Genomic DNA, 23083 nt, shown 5'->3' on the forward strand with positions numbered 1-23083 from the left:
GGGGGGGGGCACTCAGTATATAATGCATAGTGGGTATGTGCCGCGGAGGGGACCCCCATTTTTACACTCAAATTTCTGTTCCAAGGCATAGCATTTTTGTCTTATTGAGAAAAAGAACAGAGAAAGCCACTCCAAAGCATAGCATTTTCTTCTTATCGAGAAAAAAGAAGAAAGAAATCCGCTCCAAAGCTTCGCTTTTTTTTCGTTACGCCGTTCCGGTCGCATCATGATCTGCTACAATAAGCTGCAATTTTGATGAAAAGCGGCCGCAGAGCACTGTCCGACCATCGGCTCTGCGCGAGCGCACGGCCGGCGGCTAGCTGCATCAATCCAGTCAAGGTTGCAAGTGGACTCGGTCGGGTCTCGGGTAGGAAACTTTCAGATGTAACAGGGGTCATACACGCATGCCCGTTCCATAGGGATGCATTTTACGCACTCACAGCCTGGCGATCCGTTCCAATTAAGGACCCCCGTTTTCACAAACATTTGTAGTTCCAAGGCAAAGCCTAGTGTTCCGAGGACCCTCCTTTTTACAATAAGCCCGCTCTAAGGCCCCCGTTTTTTGTCTCGCCCGCGGCACACCCCCACCACTTTTTTTGGTCGAGTGCCCCCCCCCCCCCTCCCCCGGGGCCAAAAGCTGCATGACCATGCAAAAACTCACTATCGAATGGGAATTTTTACATTTTTGTACCCGGGTTTGGATAAAAAAACAGGAGGAGCTGAAGCCCACCCAGCCACCCCCTGTTTCCGCGGCTCGATCCTGTCATTTTTAAAATGAAATATTGAAATTTAAATATTTCTGAGACTCATCATCAAAACGATCGTCATTCTAGCAGTGCGTAGTTTGGGATGCTAACTTCAGAGATGAACAGAAATTTTGCAATCGGCTAAAGACCCTTTAATATATTTTTTGTTATTATGATAATTTGTAATTTAAGTTGTCAATCCTATACAGAATATCTAGTAAGTTATATTTCATATTCGGATTCTAATTATTTTTTAAAAAATAATTTCATGAATTCTATTGGCAATGGGTCATTATTAAACTTCTAGTTTTTATTTTATTTTCTTTATCTGAATATGATATTTCATAGATTAAGACTATGAATTGGCACCAAAATCAAAATATGACATGAGCTGTGGCTGCGCATGTCGTCGTGTTTACCACTAAATCAACCGTCGCAAATCCAACTTTCCCAGCACCTGTGCCTTGTGAGATGTCTCGGAAATCTTATCAACATAAATCTGTAAATACCAGTGCCGACTCAATTGAAATTTCTTAGGTTAAGTTAGCTTAGATTTACTGAATACACGTCAATACGAATATGCGCACACAGTAAACTACGTCAGTACGTGCATACCGTAGGGTAACCCAGGGAACTCCCGCCCGCATAGGGCGGTAGCCCAGCGCCAGCACAGGACCTTACCGTGTAATTCACCATACTCACGAGACTAGCGTGAAGTGTGGTAAAAATAATTCTCCGAATACATAGTTAAAACAGAAATCAAGCACTTACCACGATTATATGGATGAAGGTCTAATGAGTGGCAGTTTCCTGACATCTCGGCACAAACTGGAACCTCAGCTCAAAAAACCGAAAAGTTCTCTCCTAGGCATGCTAGGAGGACCTAGTAGTACTAGTAGTACCCCAGACCCAGTCTCGATCGGCCATTTTGTTACGAATACGATTCATAACAAAAATGGCCGATCGAGACGGGGGTAGAAGGAGAGAACTTTCGTTTTTTTGAGGTTCCAGTTTGTGCCCAGATGTCAGGAAACTGCCACTCGTTAGACCTTCATCCATATAATCGTGGTAAGTGCTTGATTTCTGTTTTAATTATTTTGACCATACTTCACGCTAGTCTCGTGAGTATGGTCAATTACACGGTAAGGTCCTGGGCTCCCGCCCGCGTAGCGGGCGGGAGTTCCCTGGGTTAACCGTAGGGTTACCTCAGGCAATGTTCGTGCAGGCTCCACTCCACTTCCGCTACACTACGCTCCACCTCGTGTAGGTGGAGCGTAGTGTAGCGGTACCGTGGAGTGGAGCCTGCACGAACATCGTCTGAGGTAACCGTCATGACCGTAGCACGGCGTAGGGTATAGTAATTTAGTATATACCGTATGTACGGTACCCAGTTGTTGTGTGTCCGGACGATCAATTTTAGAAAGTCGTTGGAAAAAAATACCAGCAAAGTTCAATCAATTTTTAGTACAAAATGTTAGGAAATATAAAGAATAAAATAGAAGATGATTACAACTTTAAGTATTGAATTCATATTTTTAGTGTAATCTAAAGACAAAAAAGAAGGCTTCAAAAAGATAAACTGTCCGGACACCCGACCCCCCCCCCCATCCTACCTCTACTGCGCGCTGGAAGTTTATACTAGCACTGCATGCATGGCATACACTTTATGAATATGATGATGATCTATCTTATCTACATCATGATCACTCATTCAACATGATGTTCAATGAACAAGGTTATGAATTATGATAACCTTGTTCTCTGTTACATCGAATCCATGTTTATGGCTAGATTTAAATAAGGGTGGCAATGTTGTTTGTCTTAACTCTTATTTCTCTTTTTCTTTTGGATAAATCAAATGCTTGATTTTTTTACACTCGTGTGTCATTAGTGTCACTGTCAGCCAGTCAAATGACAGTTGCTGTATGATGATGGGGTGTCCAAACTTCGCGCACTTTTCAAAAATATTCATCAGGCTTAATCTTTTTCACAAAATAAAATACAAATGTAAAGTGCATAATTGTATAGGTCAAGGGGTATTCCGATCAGCGAATGCAGGCTGTGCTGGAAAACCGTTCAGAAAAAGTGTGACCTAACTTCGCGCACCAAAGATTTTATGGAGATTTAAACAAAAACTCAAGCTCAAAAAGTGAAATATCTACATCAGATTGATTGCAAAATGCTATAGAATCGGTTAGTACCACATTTAACTCACATTTTTTATGATTTCTCCTTGCAAAATGGTGATATCCTGATGCTTGTTGAGAATATCAGATTTCTTCAAAACAGGTGCTAGCGGTGACAAATTTGCCAATCTTTTGCCAATATTTTTATGAATACTGAACTCCTAAAGAAACTTTCACCAAAGGGTAATTTTAGGTTGCTTTTCACGTTGATGATGTCAGATCTTAAGGATATTGGCTAGTTTTTTAGATAATGACCATCCGCGAAGTTTGGACTCACTGCCATACACACGCGTGACCAAGTAATTTCCAAACGCCCCCTAAGCAAGTTTTTCTATGTGTGCAAAATAACCCCCTAAAGTGCCTAAACAAGTTTTTTGCAGGCTTTATTTACATTTTGGCCCCTAAACAATTTGTCGTCAAAATATGACCTTGGGGGAAAAAGCTTGGTCTTTGGCTTTTGGGGAAAAAAACATACCCTTGGCCTTAACACGTTTGGCTAGGCCTACAGTGGCGGATCCAGAGGGGGGCGCCCGGGCGTGCGCCCCCCCCCCCTATTTTCGCCGGATTTTTTTTTTTTTTTTTGATGGTTATATTTACTGGATTGGTACAATGTAGTCAATTTCAAGGGCTAGATCTAGTCAAAACTATATTTTAACTTACGCTCATGGCCTTTGTGTTCGCACAAATGCACCTCTGTCATACTGTATTGCAATATGTAAATTCCGGAATTCCAGGGCGCGCAAGTCGATTGGTTGGAAAGTTGCACCACTTGTAATCGGGAGTTGCAGTGCAGTGACCAGTGTGAAGATGTTGGATTGGATATCATTTTTTCCTGAAATTTTGTGTTTTTTGTAACATGCGTTTGTCCGTCTTTATGGCAAATACATGTAAATTGTAAGTAACAGATCGCGAGAGAAAGTGTCGACGATGCGAATGATAATGTCTATCCCCGAGATTATTCTTCACTCAAAGATGAAGCCCTATATCGGGCGCCACGTGCGCAGCATTATCATTCTGCCTTGGTCATGTACGTTTTCACTGAAATGTATAGGTCAGACATATTTGTATTTAATGTAAACTAACTTACACTTTCTGGTAGATTCAGAGGCATATATATTATCCAGGGCGCCCCAACTAAGTTTCGCCGAAGCAATCATTCCAACGAATTATCAAGGAGCAAAATTGTATACTCTCAATCACCAGTCGACCCCACTCCGTGTTTGCTGTGTATAGGCAGCTATAAAAACATCACCGTTCAACATTTTCGATTTCGATTGTTTTTTTGTTTTTGTTTTTTATTTTTTTCCCCCAATTTTGTGAGCGAAATTTGACCCTCTCTCCCTACTGCTCCACAACAATGCTCGGGCGGTGTGACCAGGCCTTTAACTTGAGTGAAGGGTTTGCCCAGCAGACTAGGCTAGTTAGATGGGCAAACCCTTCACTCAAGTCGGGATGCGGATGAAGTAGATCTAGGCCTTGTAGGCCTAGTAGTAGAGTCTAACCAAGGGAGCTCTGGCCCGCGAAGCGGGCTGGAGCCCAGGATTTGTCCATGTAATATTAGGCAGAGGATACTCTCCAATAATAATAATATAGGATATTTATATTGCGCACATACCCACCTTGTTAGGTGCTCAAGGCGCTCTTATATTACCCGGCTAAGCTAGACGTTCAGAGCGCACACAGCTTCTTAAAGGTCAAGTCCACCTCAGAAAAATGTTGATTTGAATCAATAGAGAAAAATCAGACAAGCAAAATGCTGAAGATTTCATCAAAATCGGATGTAAAATAAGAAAGTTATGACATTTCAAAGTTTCGCTTATTTTTAACAAAATAGTTATATGAACGAGCCAGTTACATCCAAATGAGAGAGTTGATGATGTTACTCACTATTTCTTTTGTTTTTTATTGTTTGAATTATACAATATTTCAATTTTTACAAATTTGACGATTAGGACCTCCTTGCCTGAAGCACAAAATGTTAAAATAATGGAATTCCACGTGTTCAGGGAGAAATGAAACTTCATTTCACATGACAATGACGAGGAAATCAAAATATTTCATATTTCAAACAATAAAAAACAAAAGAAATAGTGAATGACATCATCGACTCTCATTTGGATGTAGCTGGCTCGTTCATATAACTGTTTTTGTGAAATGAAGCGAAATTTTGAAATGTCATAACTTTCTTATTTTACATCCGATTTTGATGAAATTTTCAGTGTTATGCTTGTTGAATTTTTCTCTTTTTATTCAAATCAAGTTTTTGTTGGGGTGGACTTGTCCTTTAAGGAATTACTTCCTACCGGTACCCATTTACCTCACCTGGGTTGAGTGCAGCACACTGTGGATCAGTTTCTTGCTGAAGGAAATTATGCCATGGCTTGGGATTCGAACCCACGACCCTCTTTTTCAAAGTCCGAACACTGGGCCACAACGCTCCCATGGGGTAGAATGGGGTCGCAATGCTAATAGCACCCCAAATAAAAGGGGGGAAATATTGTATGTACTTACATGTACCTCAATTATATTAATGAAGGTCTATATCATGACACAGAATTCTGACATCAGGGCACAAACTGGGCCCTCAAAAAAAGGAAAAGTTCTGTCTCGTTCGTTTTTCTTCTTACAAAATTGAAAGCACAATGGCCGATCGATCGCAAGAACGAACGTGACATATTAGAGGTCTAACTTTTCCTTTTTACAAGTTAGGCTACAGTGTACATTTGTCATTAATTGGGACAGGTATGTAGGCCTAGTTATATAAAATGCTTTGTGTATTACCTTTGTAAAATAAAGTACAAATGATTTATTGCAAAGTATAAATGGGACAGATCAAGAACCAGTTTGAGCTTTGAATCTGGCTACTTTGCCAGCTGCATTGTTATATGAATTGATTCATGAGTGTTCACTGATTTTATATCATTTTCAGGGGAGATTATTTTCTGATGACCTGTCTTCTATACCAGATATTGGAACTCAACAAGGATATGGTAAGACATGCTTTTGAGCTGTGTCTGTTTCGCAAACCCTCAATTATCAGTGATATGATTCAAGCTATTACTGAATAATAATACTTAATTTCATTCCATTGACTGGAGTAGATATGTCATAGAAATTGTAGAATATGTTTTTGATGCAACAACATGAATGCATAGAGAACAGTTCAGTTATTATGGGCTCTTATGATTTATGATGCTCTAAAAGTGGGTATGAAATTCATTAAGTACTCTGTACATTGATTCAAGTTTACCCCCAATTCCCTGTTCCACATCAATAAAACAAGAATATGTCTGTATGTGCAGACATTTAAAGTTGTGTAACAATATGGCGAATGTAGATTTGAATTCATCATTCAATATTTCTGCATAAGTATGAGTTTCCTTGAGTATGGTATGGTTGATTCATTGATTGACTGAATTTTGGGAGAAATTATTCTAATGACACATTAAACACAAAATTTCACAATCAAAATGCTTAAACATGTCCACTCACAATCTGTTGCAAAATTGTAGGGCAAACATTGTTTTATTTCTCATTGACAATTTCATGATTTACAGAAGTGACTTCTCAACAATCTCCAGAGAGGGCAGCAGACATGAATACATCTCCAATGAGTCACCAACTGACAAGTGAGGAGAGAAAACATTATGACAGAGCTTTAAGAGACATGTGTAAGATCATCAAAGCAAGTAGTAGAAGACTTGGAGATGTATCACCACAGACTGACAAAGATGAGAGATTTTTGAGGTCGATGAAGCAGAGGATGTACCAGGACAGGCATACATGTTAGTTTTAGTGCATTAAATGTTTGATATATTATGAGTACCATGACAGAGAACAATTTATCAAGTAAGAAAATATATATTTTAGCTTCCCATTAATCTTATTTTCACTGTATGTAAATGGTAATTGATGATTTTCAGTCAAACATGTCTCATCTTTCAAGATACACTTTTTTTTACTGGTTGTACATTTATTCTTATGGAAGTTCATATCATACATAAAAAAACCCCAAAATTCAGTGATTTCTCCAATCAGTTCTCGGCAAGGTTAAATCCATTTTCATTAACTTTGTTTCATCAGTATGTCCACATGCTCTGTATAATCTCATGTACAATTTCATTACAGTGAAATACATTTGCTTGAATCAAAACATCACTGCATTAGTCAAATAAATGTTTCAAATGGCTATATCAAACAAATTCTGTTGATTTCTGACAGTGTCAGAGGAACTTGCAACACTTTCTGATCCAGATGTAACCCTTCAGATTGGAGCTTCATATGATGAGAGAACCTCTAATGGCTTGGGTCTCACAAGAAGAAGAAAACATGATCTATATGACCATGTGGATGAGGACTATGAGGAGGAGGAGGAGGTAGAAGATGATGATTACCAGGATTATAGAACAAGTCCACCCAGCACACAGAAGTATCGTAAAGCAGGACGCAGGGACGATGATGACCGCTTGAGCCCAGGAAAGTCATCTGGACAGGTTGCGGCTGTTTATGCAGAACTGGTTACCATTAGCTCTAAACTTCAGGTTTGTCTTTGGATACAATTATCTGGGATCGTTTATAAAGCCAAGAACAATTGAGATAGCAACAAAGGGATTATAAAAATTAAGAAGTCTGTGGTGTTCTCATTGATCATTAGATCATGTATCAAACATTGAGAACACTTGAGACTTGATTGACATCTGAGATCTTTTTGCTTTGTCATGGCTGTTCAAGTTTTCTTATTTAAAAATTATTTCATCTTTAAATAGATGTCACTTTTAAAAAGATGGAATGATAGACAGTCTGCAAATCTTTACTGTAGGTTGATACCATAGTTCTTTTGTAAATATAATGTATAAGCTCTGTGGGATTTTCTTGATAAGTTGAAGAGCAAATGTGAAATGAACTCAAATTTGTGCCCCAAATTTCCAAATAGTATTCTTGTGCCAAGTTTTATATTGTATGATTCAATGGCCTGAGTTACATCTCCAAAATATTTGAAGTTTGTGACATATTGTTTGCTTGTATGTTAATTGGAACACAAATTTACTATCCAAAGCCACCAATTGCAAAATATTTGTGAAAAAAGGAAACAACAGGTTGAAAATATTCATATTCACAGTGTTTTCTATGTACATGTAATTTGAATTGTTAGCGGTTCTGTTGTGAATATGACAGTGCTCAGCCTAGTATGAGTTAATTTTTGTACAAAAAGTGTTTTAAGGAATTTCACTCTGGATTTACTTATGATAATAATATAGTGAGTGAATTTTAAATTTTTATTTACAGAAGCAGAACATTGCCCTTCAGAAGAGGGAGAAAGCATTGGAAAAACGAGAACGATCTCTTCAAAATCTGGAAGAAACGCTTCAGACTGACCATTCATCTATCCGTCAAGCTTACAAAGATTTCAACAACAGATGGCATAAACTGGAAGAGGTATTTTTTCTTGTGTGTGATTTCAGAATGTTTTTATGAATTACAAGAAATTTCTATTCATCAATTTGTCAAGCTTGCAAAGATTTCAAAAAGATATGGCATAAATTGGAAGATGTATTCTTTGTATATCATCTCAGGAATTTTCTGATTACTTACTAGAAATTTCTATTCATCGATTCCTCGAGCTTGCAAAAAGAAATAACATAAACATGAAGAGGTGTTTATATTCTTTCTATCGTTATACCTTGACTACTCTGATAGATTATAAAAAACGTTTTGGAAGAATAAGATTATACAAACTAATTTCTTTTTTTTAATAAAAAATAGTATGTCCTGTAGATTTAGATGTCATGTGCTTACTATTTATAAACACTGTAAAGGTTAAAAAGTTAACTGTTTTTAGTGATGATAATGATGGGCTTTTTGATGTAGATAGATGTGAAATATTATAATATTATAATATAATAAGTTTGTTTATAATACATGTATCAGGAGCACAGGAAACAGGTTAAAGAGTTAATGATAATGATGGCCTTTTTGATGTAGATAGATGTGAAATATTATAATATAATCTTTGTTTGTACATGTATCAGGAGCACAGGAAACAGGTTAAAGAGTTAGAGGATACCATCAAAGAAAGAACCAAAGAAAATAAAAGACAGAAAGAATCATTTGACACCCTGAAGCAGGCCAACGATGGATTAAGAAATCAGGTAAGTAGATGATGATTTATACACCCCCCCCCCACCCACCCTACACCCTGAAGCAGGCCAACAACGATGGATTGAGAAACCAGGTAAGTAGATGATGATTTATACACACCCACACACCCTACACCCCGAAGCAGGCCAATGATGGAGAAATCAGGTAAGTAGATGATGATTTATACATCCCCACACACCCTACACCCTGAAGCAGGCCAACGATGGATTAAGAAATCAGGTAAGTAGATGATGATTTATACACCCCCACCCACCCTACACCCTGAAGCAGGCCAAGGATGGATTAAGAAATCAGGTAAGTAGAAGATGATTTATACACCCCCCCCCACCCTACACCCTGAAGCAGGCCAATGATGGATTAAGAAATCAGGTAAGTAGATGATGATTTATACACACCCACACACCCTACACCCTGAAGCAGGCCAACGATGGAGAAATCAAGTAAGTAGTTGGTGTTTTAAAGTAGATGTTGTTAACCTCCCCCCCATACACACAGAACATATATGCTTCGACTGGTCCGCGCTTGAGTGAAAGAAGAATGGTAGGGCAGACTCCTAACTTGTCACTATGAATCTTCCATATCGGACAATATCTATAATCTTGAGGGATTGGTTAGCAGTTGAATGAGCATGCGATCAAGTTGTAGAGGTTTGTCATGCAAAATCCATGTGAATGGAAGGAAGGCAACTCACCAGCTGTCTGCAGCATAGGGCTGTGATGTCCTATCTGTCCCTCAGTTAATTATGGTCATAAGAAAGTTAATGAAATTGTAAGATATATGGGTTTTGGTTCACAGTTCTAGTGATACTATTGCACTAGTTTCCTTTAATAGATATTTAACATTCTGTCATCACCCATATGAAATTGATTATACCCAGTAAAGGAGTTGTAGAAGCTCATTTGGCCCTGTCAGTCGGTTGAGCAAACAGACCTTGTTTCTTACCCAGCCAGTGCACTAGTGCCGTTTTATAAGGCATTTATCATAAATCGGTTCTTTTGAGAGGACCCTAAGCCATGGGTCCTGTAGCTGTTTACTTACAAACATTCATGCTTTCTTAGTGGTCATTAAAATAACTTCCACCAAAATACGTGTATATTTGAAAAATAAAACATGTGTGAACTGATGTCGGCTTAAGAAAGATTAACTATAACTACATCTCTCCAGTAAAACTGTAAATCAATTTTTAAATCTCTTATGTGGTAGCTTGACAAGGTGGAGGAGCAGAACAAAAAGCTTGAATCCCAAGCCATCAGTCTTCAGAGCCGCTTGACCAACCTACTGAGGAAACAGGAACTGACCAGTCGACAGAGAGACCAAGAGAGCATGGCGGTCAAGGCAAAGGTTGAGACGGTCAAGCGACGGGTCGATGGGTCAGCACAGAAAAGTGTTATGTCAAGAAGCACAAAGGTATTATTCCTCTACTTCTTCTTTCTTGTTCTAACCAAGAGGAGCATTTTAAAGAGATTTGCCTTGTCTCTTGAAGCTTATTGTTTTGCTTAAATTTGTATAATCTTGCATTCTTTTAATTATTCTATCAAGAAAATATGGTTGATCTAGCATATTAAAATGATAAGTCTTTTAGAAGAATCTGAAGAATGTTTCTCTCCATATTATTTGGTCCAATATTTGATCCATTATATGTTACTCTTTCCTTTAGCAATCATCTGGACTATATGATGCATTAGGAATACTTCTTGAGTGGGTCAGTGAAGTCCATCTACGGCATTACTCTGATGATCCATCCAAACCTTTGGAATCCATGCCTTCGCAAGCACTTACTCATGATAGATGCATAAGGGTAAGTTTTGACTTACTTATACATGAAGCCAGATCCAATGATATGTTTGGTTTTTGTACATGATTTAGCTCTGCCAGTTGAAATCATGCCCGGGGGGGGGGGATTTTCTTTTGTGATTTGGTCCTACTCTTTTGTCCATGTGTGAGAAAAGTATGAGAATCATAGAAAGAATCTTTTGAAAGACAGGAAAAGTTGGGACAGGGAGTTGGTCTTGATGCACATGTATTTCCCTGTATGCTCTAAATCAAGACCCATACTTGGGAGATGGGGAAAATTCAATCTTGTTTTCAAGTGAATTAATGGTAAAGGGCTCACCTCAAGAATCTAAGGTTGTGGGTTTGCTCTTTGTTTTAAATAAATATCATTTCAATTGCAGTAATCTGGAAGGTAGTTTATGATATTGCCATGTATAATGTCGTGTTTCATCTCTAACCTACATACTCGTTAAAATTGTTATCGGCAATAATCGGCAGTCTTCAACCTTCCATTAGCCCTGCATTATTGCAAAAGAAAAAAAAATCTTTCTATGATATGAAAGTATCCACAAATCCTCTCAAATATATGAAAAAATTTTCTCCTGAAATTTGTAAGTAAGAATGTCATGGATTATGCACTTCAAGAACAGCTTAGTAATGGTTGGTAAATTTTAAGTCACCGGTTCGAAGCATCCAAAACATTTACTACACAGTCATATTGCGCATGTGCACACACACACCGATCGTATACAAAAGTGCATTGACTCGGCTGTGTTCTCAAAGCCTCTTCATGCATTGGGATATACGTTAAGATGCAACCCCTCCTCTTTTGATAATAATTATCACTCCCACTTTCAAAATGGAATGATTGCGATCATTTTTTATAATATTTATTTTTTCATACCAAATATTAGTAACTTGCGCGAGCATCTTGGGATACATTGATTGCTCAATGGAGGGCATCTCAAACCATCGCCTTAGCAAAGTGGCGGCTAAAATGTGGCCCAGGCATTACCAAGGATTAATATCAGATGCTACAAGACACCTTTAAGTTTGCAAATAATTTCTAAAACTATTTTAGTCAGGCAGTGACAGGTGAGTGGAGCAGCAATTAAAAACTGCACATTGCGAAGTTAGGCGTTTGCACGTTAAAATTCTATTTGATCCTACCAGATTTTACCATCATTAGTTGAAGTCCTTGGACAGCTTCCATCACAGGCTGCTAAATTACATCTCCCTTGTCTTCAATTTATCTACTGGTCACTCTTATGCCTACAGTCATCAGATAAACAGGTATCGAATTCATTCTGTAATTGATGTATTTCAAATTTATGTATAAAACCAAGAATCAGATATTAGCAGTGAACTTTTTAGGCACAAATAGTTTGACAACAAACTATGTTTTAAATGAGGCTTGTGAATATTTGATAAATTATGTTAAGTATATCATGATGTGAAAAATGTCCTGTGTTTTATCTTCATGTTCTTTAGACTACTATCTGTTTTCACAAATTCACCTACTTGTCTAAAAGGGTATAGTAGTAAACCTGAGTACAATAGGTTATTCTAAGCCCATTCGACTGATAGACTTGCAAACTTAAACTTACAACTTTCGATACTCTTCAGTCCGAATATGCACAACCCTATGAAGTGGCAGGTTTTATGTTCTATTTTTATACAATGTATATAAGCTTCTAATTCTGTGATGTACCTTCATTAGAAAACAAGTATTATATCATATTTATTTATTATTGCAGCAAATCAGTCTGTCATCAACATATCGTCGCCTTGGTGATGAGTTGTACCGCCCTCAGGTGGTCAGGTTCGCGTCTGATCGAGATAAGACTAGCCCTGATCCTGCTCAGACTGAGAAACCCAAGTCAGCAATATTCTTCAAAAGTACTAACCTTCATATTAGATTCCTCTCCTCTCTCATCATTATGAAGACTGTCACTCAAGGTGGGTAAATCTCTCTTCTCTATTGTCTATTTGTGAATGATTAACTAAAGTTCATTCTTTTTAAAATGTCTGAAGTTATTATCTGCTCTTACTCTGCTCTTCTGAAGATCTTTTGAGAACCAATGTTCTATTTTATATCCTTTAATCTTATTTCTTAAATTAACAAATGTTTCATATATGTTTATGTTCCCATATACTTATAGTCATCTATCATCTACTAACTTCTGTGTTTTCTGTTTTACAATCAATGTAAATTGTAATGTATTCCATAACACCCTCTTCATATCTCTCCGAAATTTTAGTTACTGAGAATTTCTTAGTTTCCTAATGATTTTGAGTGTTGATATTATTTATTTGTCGCTTTGATTTTGAATGATGCTTGTGCCTGTAGCAGTCTTTTGGAAGTATATGAAAGTAGTTTTTTTTCCAAGAACCAGAAATAATGAATGTATAAATGAAGGGATGGGCAGATGGGTAAATGTATGGATTGATAAAATAAGCAGATAAGTTTAAAAAAGAATGAATTGAGTTAAGAGGTAGATGAAGCTTTGGGTGGTAAATGAATATCATTTCTCATCTATTTGTAGTGGACTACTTAGCTAATGTCTTTGATGTGTTCCGGTGTGATCTGAAGGATGATAGAGCTAAGGAGTTGTATCTCCGCTACCAAGCCACGCCCCTCATTCTCTCTCATCTTAGAGCGAGTAACAGAGCTATTACTGGTTGTGCTGTGGATATCTTCTTACAGATGTCTATGGAATCAAGTGAGTGACAGTTAACTTATTTATTTCTTGAAGTGGTTTGTGTGGATGGCATGTTTGAATTAAATTTAATTGTAAGGGTTTGAAATTTCAAATTGATTGGATTGGATTATATTAAATTTAACCAAACTGAAATAGACTGAACTGAATTAAAATGAATTTAATTAAAGTTAGCAGAGATTAATTTGATTTGATTTAAATGAAGCTAAATGTATGTGAATTAGTCATATCGAGCTTAACTGGGATGGTCTGAATTGGAATGAACTGATTTAATTTAACTAAATTAGAATGAATTAGATTGGATTGGATGTGAACTGATTGAGTAAATTTAAACGAATTCATTGTAAATTAAATTCATAATAAAATACATTCAGATTGTACTGTTTATATTTTAATGAAGTTGATTTTATTCATTCATTTGTTTCAATAGATGATTATCAGTAATTTTGAAAATCCAGATGTTATTTCTTCATATTTATTTTAGCCATTTAATTTATGTTAACCACAAATAAGACCTGCAAGTTTACTTGTTCGAAAATAAACTGAATAACCAAATTGTTAGGAGGCATCTTGCTGTGATAAGTAATCAACCTTTACATTGTCTTTACTACTCTAGTTTTTATGCAGCAGTTTTTGTATAGCTGTTGTAATGATGTCTGGTTTAAGTCTTGTGCTGCCCTCTTGAGTTCATCGGGAATGGATATCAAGGTCATTGAAAAATTGAGCATTATCCTCCAGAAGCTCTCCAAAATCAAGTGAGTTGATTTATACAGTGACACAACATTTGCTCCGGTGACAATTGCCCCAGGCATTATTTCGTCTAAGAAAAAAGGGTTAGGCTTGTAATATGGTGTCATGTTAGTAGGGTAGGGTATAGTGTTAAATCCAAGGTTGAATTTGGCCAGTCCATTAGTGTGTGGAATTTACAGTGGAGCAAGTGTCGCTAGAGCAAATGTAATGGAACCAATTTATACATTTAAAAAGTAAGTGATGTGATCAATCATGGATGATTATTATGGGCCTAGTAAAATTTTATTGACTGGTATTCACAATTAGATACTAAATCTAAATTAAATCTGTTGTATATTTATGAATGGCCAATGATCTTACTTGGTCTATGCTTTGCTAGTATGTTCTTAATGTTTATTAGATTCCTTATCCCGTGTTTTAGCTGTCAAGAGAACTACAACTTAGTAGTATTGTTACTCAGAAATACTGTTTAAGAAAAGAGAATAGGCCAAATTCAGTGTATGAATGGCTCTGATTTGTTGAATGAAAGAGCTCCCCCTAGTGGTAGATACTGTACAATCATTCTATCTGGTGTAAGTACTAAGTGATGGTGATTTACGAAATACAGGTTGTCAATGAGGGTGATTATGAGGATGACAGTGATAGCAATAGTGTATGTATACTACTGTATACATACACTATAATAACTGTATGTATACTACTGCTACTACTACTACTACTACTACTACTACTACTGCTGCTGCTACTACTACTACTGCTACTACTGCTGCTGCTGCTACTACTAATACTACTGTTAATTATAATTTCAACAACATAAATGATTATGAAAAATTCTGAAAGTAATAACAATGTTAATATAATTTATTGATAACATTAATTCTAATAATAATTATAACGATAATGATAAAGATATCTTTGATACTAGTGGGGATCATACTGATGATGATATTAAGAATAATAATGATAATAATACAAATCATAAAGTAAAGTTCTCAAGTTAGTTATTTACTTATATTTCTAAATTTAGTGTTTTTATTCAATTGGCAATAAGTCTATTATATTTCTTATTATCCCTATAAAAAATATTTTATTTTCTGCATTATTTTCTTTACTCCAATAATGTATTTGTTTAATTATTGGATTTATGACTCAGTGTATACCTAATAGTTTGGGGGGTTTTTATCTAGAAAAAATGATATTTGATTTATTGAAAATTGCCATCTTAAATCCAGCATTTTATTTCTTGGCTTAAATTAATTAAAAATAATTGTTTTTTCAGTATGATCAACGATGCATACATGTATGTTGTAACTTGTTCATTAATACTTTTGTAAAAAAGAAAAGGGGGAGAAAAGAAAGAAACACAATCTAGGAAGAAATAAAATCCTGAGATTATTTGCTTAAAAACCACAAAGACTTCCATGAATATTGTTGGTGAATCACGAATTGCTTAAAATATCTTCTCTAGATTAAATGAGACATACGTGAGATGAACATTTTAATCAAACCTGAAGGTTATTATCCCCACATTGGGGCCATTTACACGAGCTTCTTATAAATGTGAACCATTTCAAAGAGTGAATTTTCCAGATTCTATCTGACAACATGGGCAAGAATTCAAACTGGTAACTGATCAAGCCTTTTTGAAGTTACCCAATCTCTTTAAAATTTAGAACGATAAAATATTTAGCATAACTCCTGTATGAAGTTCATGTATTACTAGTACGAAATCAGAGTTTATTACCCTGAAGTAACTGCTTGAAACAAAGTTTTTAGTAAAGTATCATTACATCCACACATAAATCTGAATGACACTAACTTGACCTTGAATGGAAATTGCAATTCTACATCATGAGCTTATTGCAGTTATATTCTTTCAGAAAGGTCAAAATATCCCTTTCTAATGTTGGTGGAAAGAGTCTATTCTTGTCCTTTTATATCTATAGATCCATTGAAAAATTTCTCTGGTAACAATTGGAAAGTCCATCTTTTATAGTGTGGGACATGAATGGATTGTTTTCCTGCTCAATACAAATTAAATCAGACACCCCTCCTGTTGAAGATTAGTGCATACCCCTCCAGGGCATGAACTTCACTCTCTATGCCTTGTTCACATTACATTTAGTCATTGAATTAAATTGACTCCTTGAGACCCTTGAGCTTGCATCACTTCAATTCATATGCAGTTGGTATGAATGTGCTGTGCCCTTATGCCTTGTTCACATTATAATTTTGGAATCTAAGAATATGACCCTTGAAAATTCACTCTCTAATCTATGCCATGTTCTTCCTTTTTAGGGTTTAATATTGTATTTGTCATAAATTTATCAAAATTGATTCCTAAGACAATTTAGCTTACATCACATTAAGGGCAGTTGGTGTAATGTGTTATAACTCTATGCCTTCTTCACATTATAGTTTGGAATTTAAGACTTTGGCCCTTGAAAATTTACTCTATGCCATGTTCACACTTTGCAGTATATTGCATTGGTCAATGAGTTCAATTTGATTCATCATATACCCTTTTGCTTACATCACTTCAAGGCAGTGGCTATGAAAGTGTTAACTTAATGTCCTGTTCACATTTAGAATTTGCATTTTGAGTATTTGACCTATTAAATTGGACATGGAGTTTATTTTTTTTTTCAAATGCTTGTTCATGTTTTGGCTAACAACTATTGCCTATCATGTATTACATTCAATCATTTGGCTTTGTTCAACTTTACAATGAGTCTGTCCGCTTTGGGGCATTCAGTTCATTGTAGTACTATGTCCATATTCAAATTCATATACCTATGCTTTCATATGCCCCATTCAGATATGAATACACTATAGTTTATATATATGCAGTAGTAGTATTTTTAGAAAGTCAGGTTTAATGTTTGCTGTTTTTACATTTTCAAATAATTGTGTGTTATATCTAGGAAATCTACAGTTTGTAGGCCATGCTGTTTTCACATTAAATGGTGATAAACAAAACTCCTTAGAAGCCCCTTCTGTCGATGGCATGGAATTCACATTAATGCACATACAGCTCTTGAATGAAAGCTTATAACTCTTGCTGTGATTAAAATGTTTTATTTTCCCTGGATCTCGATAAGCATGGACATATAATGGCTATCTCTGAAAGTGTACATGAGTAAGGCAGGCTGTTATCATGAAGTGTATCTGATCCACAATGATTTTCAATCTTACGTACGTTTTAATTGTTCAAATTGTATTTTTATTTGTCTTTCATTTTATTACCAATCCAAATTCCAGTGTTAAACTAAAGTCTTTGTGAAACACCCCAGATTGAAGAGTATGGGATGGGTGATATCACCTGTTCTGTATAAGATTCATTAAATTAATTGGCCCTGGGTCCTGTTGCATAAGAGACATTAACTGTGTCATCCAGTGGTAACAACCCTGGTAACAATGCTAAATAGCCAATCAAAATCAAGGATTTATTTTTTTTCCATTGCATCGGCGGATCCAGGGGGGGTGCGCAGGGTGCGCGCGCCCCCCTAATATTTGAGCGGCGCCGAAGGCGCCGCTCAAAATAAAGAAAATTAAAAAAAAGTAAAAGAAAGAAAAGGCGCCGCTTGAAAAATTAAAAATAAAGGAAAGAAAGGGAAAAGGCGCTGCTTAAAAAAAATTATACACTGATATAACATTAGCAACAGTAAAGGAAAGACTATCCCCAGCAAAGCGTAATCATATCATCTTCCTTATTTTTTCTTTTAACTACCCTTTTCCCAACAACTTCGCCGGTAGCAGTGCGCTGCCTGCATATAACTGGCGCCAATCAAGAATAATCAGCGCCACCTTAATCTAAATCGGCGCCGGACAAGAATAATCAGCGCTATTTAGTTATAAATCGGCGCCAGTCAAGAAAAATCGGCACTGCCAGAGTCTTAACCGGCGCCGATCAAGGATAATTAGCGCCACCTAAATCTAAATCGACGCTGGACAAGAACAATCGGCGTCATCTGGTTATAAATCGGCGCCGGTAAAGAAAAATCGGCGCTGCCTGAGTTCTTAACCGGCGCCGATCAAGGATAATCAGCGCCACCTATATCTAAATCGGGGCTGGTCAAGAATAATCAGCACCACCTGGTTAAAAATCGGCGCCAGTCAAGAATAATCGGCGCCTCCTGGTTCTAGATCGGCGCCAGTCGATTATGGATTGCCGCTGCCTGAATCTTACGTAACGTCGGTAAAAATAATCAGTACTACTTGTTTAAATCGGCGCCGGTCAAGACAAATCGGCGCTGCCTTTGTCTTAACCGGCGCCACCTAAATTTAAATCGGCGCCGGTCAAGAATGATCAGCGTCCCCTGATTTCAATAAATAAGCGCCGGTAGAATAATGAAGAAGGGCCTATTGCTAACCAAATCTAGATCGGCGCCGCGGTCAAGAATGATCGTTTTGCCCTCCCCCAATAATTCCGCATGTGCAAAAACAATAAGATGGTAATGTTACACAGAAATCAGCAAACGAGATTGAGCTACACAACTCGTTCTTTATTAAAAATCGTGCTCAAATTATCAGATTGGAACATAAAAATTTTCAGCTCGCGCTTCGCGCTCGCATCATTTCTGTAGCAAAACCCCATACTTTTCATGATTAAATAGGTGAATAGAATGTCCCGTTTTTAGTTCTGAACCTCAAAAGAACCCCCGCTTCGATTTGCAATAATCTTTTGTTGGATATAATCTTGTTCTTTATTAAAACGTACATTAAACTGTAATGTTTTCAGATCGAAATATCAAAATTTTAAGCTCGCGCTTCGCGCTCGCATTTCTTTTTAGATACCCATCTTAATCATTGGTACCAAGAATGCTTAGAATATCAAGCTTTCTGGTCAGAATATAAGTAAATTTCAGCTCGCCCTCGGCACTCGCATTATCTGTGTAGTGAGATATGTATCCTCCTCATGAGTTACTACAAACAGTCCTAAACAGGCACCTTTTTCCTGTTTTCAGGTCAGTATACTTTAAAAATTTCAGCTCGCGCTTCGCGCTCGCATTAATTTGTCGGTGAAATATGTGTCTCTATCTCATGAGTCATGTATATCTATATGATATGAGTCATATATATATATATATATATGCATGTGTGTGTGTGTGTGTGTGCGTGTTTTGACAGGGTCAGGCATTACCCCTTTTCTTTTTCAACATTTTCTTTTATGGCGCCGGTGAAGTGCAAAAATATGTGCGCCGCTCGGCAGTGCGCCCCCCCTTTCGCCAAAAGCTGGATCCGCCTATGCATTGGATGGCAGCGCTTGCATTTACTTTTATGCAACAGGGCCCATGTAGAGTGTGAACACACCCTAGAAATGTTTATAGTTTTAACAACTGCTGTGGTTTCATCTGAATCACTCTACATGCACATCAACATTAGATTTCACTTTTAATCTCTTCAACTGAACAAACCAGCCACTCCCTCAAAAAAATGACTCCACTGAACAAATGTTCCTAAGGTCATTCATTCTAGCTGTAGAATATGTTTAAAAGGTATTCGCAGTGTCGTGTTCTGAGTGGTGAAAGGAAAACAATGCTACTTGTATCAACAGTTTCTTTACATGTACCTGATGGATGAATATATTGCACAGCTTCTTAGATGCATTTCCTTACTTTTTATTGTTCTACATTATTCTACTCCCTTTATTTATATAAGTAACAAAAAAATATTATTAGGACCACCTGTTTATCGAAAGAATGATTTGGGTTTGATGGTGTAAAATAATCTCTTCACATTTCTTTGTCTCCTTTCTTTGTTGTTGTCTTCTCTCTCTTTCTATCTCTTCCTCACCTCCTTTCTCCTTCTCCATGCACTCTCTCTCACTCCCCTCTTCTTTCATGCCTCTCTCCAATTTTCTCTGTCTTTGTCTTTCTCTCTCTCATGCACTCCTGTCTTTTTTACTTTTTTCTCTCACTTCTGACTGTCCCTTTGCAAACTATTTTCACCTGCCTGTTTATCTCTTTTTACATGTTTCCTCCTACATCTCCCACTCTCACTTTTCTCACATAGGACCAACAAGAATTTCTTTGACTCCTCTGGTACCTCTGTCATCATTCAAGAGATGTCAAGATCAAGGGAATGTCAGGAGAATGCTTTCCTTGCCCTCAACCTCCGTTCTATACTCTTCAATCTCAACCTTCTAAAACCCAGCTCTTCCACAAGATGAAAGCCACCATCAAAGCAACAACAGAAAGCAGAAAGAATACCAGTTTCTAAGAATTATTTTGTCAGAGCTTCTTCTATATCCGCTTCAACATCAACCTTCTTAAAATTATAGTCCTAATTTTGGGATGCCAGCCACCATCACAGCAAGCATTAGGATTATGCAGTAGTTGTGGATACCAGATTACCAGTACCACATTCCAGAATCCTATACATGAAGTCTCAAACTCTGTAACGTCATCTTTAACCTTAACCTCCAAAACCCAGCTCTTCCACTAGATGAAAGGAGATGAAGGACACCATATATACCAGTATCATTCATAATCCAGAATCCTCTCGTCTGACACTCTTTTTTTTTAATCCTCTTCAACCTTAACCTCTATGAGAGCCACCATCAGCCCAAGCATCAAGACTACTATTATGCTGAAGTCAATAACGGTATAACGGACAAGAATTCTTAAGGGATGTGTTTTATAAAGCTGTTCATAAAGTTGTGCAAGCCTTTATGAACAGCTACAGTTTAATGCAAGTGCATTTCTTCCCTTAAGAGTAGATATTTCATTGCTCTTTACCGGATTGCATTCCCTTCACTATTTTAAATGAACTTTTCGTTAAATTCAGCACAAGGTTACTACTGGCTGAATACTTTGATAGGAAATCTACACCCATGAAACATGCAAATAAAATAGCAAAGTGCTATTTCACCAAGCTTCAGGCTATCAGCCTGTCTTTCTCTCTAGGAAGATCTCTCACCATTCCAAATAGTTTCATTGAGGAAATTAGACTAGAATCAATAACACATCGTTTTACGAGCCTCTGGCGTTGCACTGCTTCCAAGGAATACAAACTAGGTCAAAACTTTCACAGTATTCATGTTGATTTGACAGCTGTAATAAGAAAAGTATGCACAAATTAGTCTCAAGTATCTGTACTTGCACTCTAGTTGAAGATTTTCAATGTATTTAAGGGTGTGTTGCTCTACATCATTGGAGTCTCCGGTGGGCCCTGACCTAATTTCTTTTGCAAATAATCAATGCTGTATGGTATGGTGTGACAAGTTTAAACAGAAGTTGATGACCAATATATAAAGAGAGAGAGAAGGGGTTTTAATGGTCTATTGTTTTTATTCTCAATTGTTGATTGATGAGATTTTGTCATTCTTGCTTTGGTCTATTCGATACTCAAGAGGATAGTTGTGATGAATGTTGCCCTGTTTGTATAGCATTGAGTTGCAGGAAGCTGGGTTGGCTGAACTCATATAATATGAGTGCAACAAACTGAGCTGGAAATGCACATAATGATATTTAGAAACAAGCATTGCTGGGAGGAGAGGGATGGGGAAGAAACGGGGGGGGGGGGGGGGGCTTTCATGAGGATATATCCAGGTAGCAAGTTACATCCCATTAAATTTCATATACAGGAATATTTTGCTGAGGAATAAACATTGTTTTTCTCTTATTGATCTATTTTTCTATGTATATTTTGCACAAAAAGTAATATATTTATATATGTACAGGTTTATGTCATTTGATGTGAAATATTAGCATGAATAATAAACCATGCTAAAAAAAAAAGATGATCTAATATGTTCATTTGTAATCAGTATATTTTGGTTCTATTACAAATAAAGATTTTTCACTTTCACCTCTTGAATTCCCCAACTTACTTTTGTTTTCTTTGTATTTGTATTTGTTAGTGTGATCTATTCACGTATTTACAGAATTTACTTTGTAATAGTTAAGTGTAATTGTAAAGAAACCCATATAATTATTATCTAGGGTGATGTATTAGACTACATCTGTCTTTTCATTCCCCTATGAGCCCTCACAAACATGAAATAATAGAATTTGTCTATTATCTCAAGCAGCCTCAGACAAAACAATGTGACAGATATGAAGCATGATCAATTCTTAATCAGATATTATTGCTCTAGGATAGATATTTGGCAAAAACACTGCTAAACCTGGCCCCCACATTGCAGCCCTAAATTTGGAAACGAATGCTGACTGCTTGGCAAATCAAACCATTTGAAAAATCATTTTCCAGCAGAAAATAGATCAGTTGCCTATCTTTTCATATTCACTTCAATTCATGTATCCGTTTCGACAGTGGCGACAATTCACCCAAATATTCCCGGAAGCGGCTTTCATGACACAAAATAGAAACAAAAAGAAAGAATTATTCAAGTTTGACCGCCATATTCGAGGGGGAATAACGAATTATTTCCTTTCACAACACGTACAATTGAATTTGTGATTCTAGACGCGGCTACGTAGGAGTTGACAATGAAATCCCAACGTCTGAGCAAAATATTAAAGCATGAGAAAACAAATTGTAATCAATTTAAGAAATAATGATAACTGCACATTTTCCGCTAGGAAACGGGTGATATTCGGGGCGAAAATAAAGAAATATTGAAGGAATTTGGGAATAAAGAGACGGAAAGGGGGACTAAGAATGGATAAATCCAGTTGGTTGTAGCGGTCAGAAATGTGGATGAGATACGCGATGTGACAAATGGCACAAATAGAAACACATGCAAGTGATATATCAACGGTTTTCTAATTATTCTCCATGACAT

At 36.9% G+C, this 23083-nt stretch overlaps 1 protein-coding gene across 1 annotated transcript; it reads left to right on the forward strand.

The window, feature by feature from the left end:
- Positions 1 to 1120: 1120 nt before the first annotated feature.
- On the forward strand, positions 1121 to 21860 carry LOC121407156 (coiled-coil domain-containing protein 138-like). The gene is made up of 13 exons (XM_041598102.1): positions 1121 to 1247; positions 5862 to 5922; positions 6490 to 6717; positions 7154 to 7473; positions 8219 to 8368; positions 8962 to 9081; positions 10295 to 10498; positions 10749 to 10889; positions 12038 to 12157; positions 12622 to 12823; positions 13411 to 13587; positions 14201 to 14339; positions 20350 to 21860. The coding sequence occupies exons 1-13, from the start codon at positions 1218 to 1220 to the stop codon at positions 20504 to 20506; spliced, it is 2049 nt and encodes a 682-aa protein (XP_041454036.1). The 5' UTR covers positions 1121 to 1217; the 3' UTR covers positions 20507 to 21860.
- The last annotated feature ends 1223 nt before the right edge of the window (positions 21861 to 23083 follow it).

This window comes from Lytechinus variegatus, chromosome 1 (genome assembly GCF_018143015.1).
Source record: "Lytechinus variegatus isolate NC3 chromosome 1, Lvar_3.0, whole genome shotgun sequence".
Classification (NCBI taxonomy): Eukaryota; Metazoa; Echinodermata; class Echinoidea; order Temnopleuroida; family Toxopneustidae; genus Lytechinus; species Lytechinus variegatus.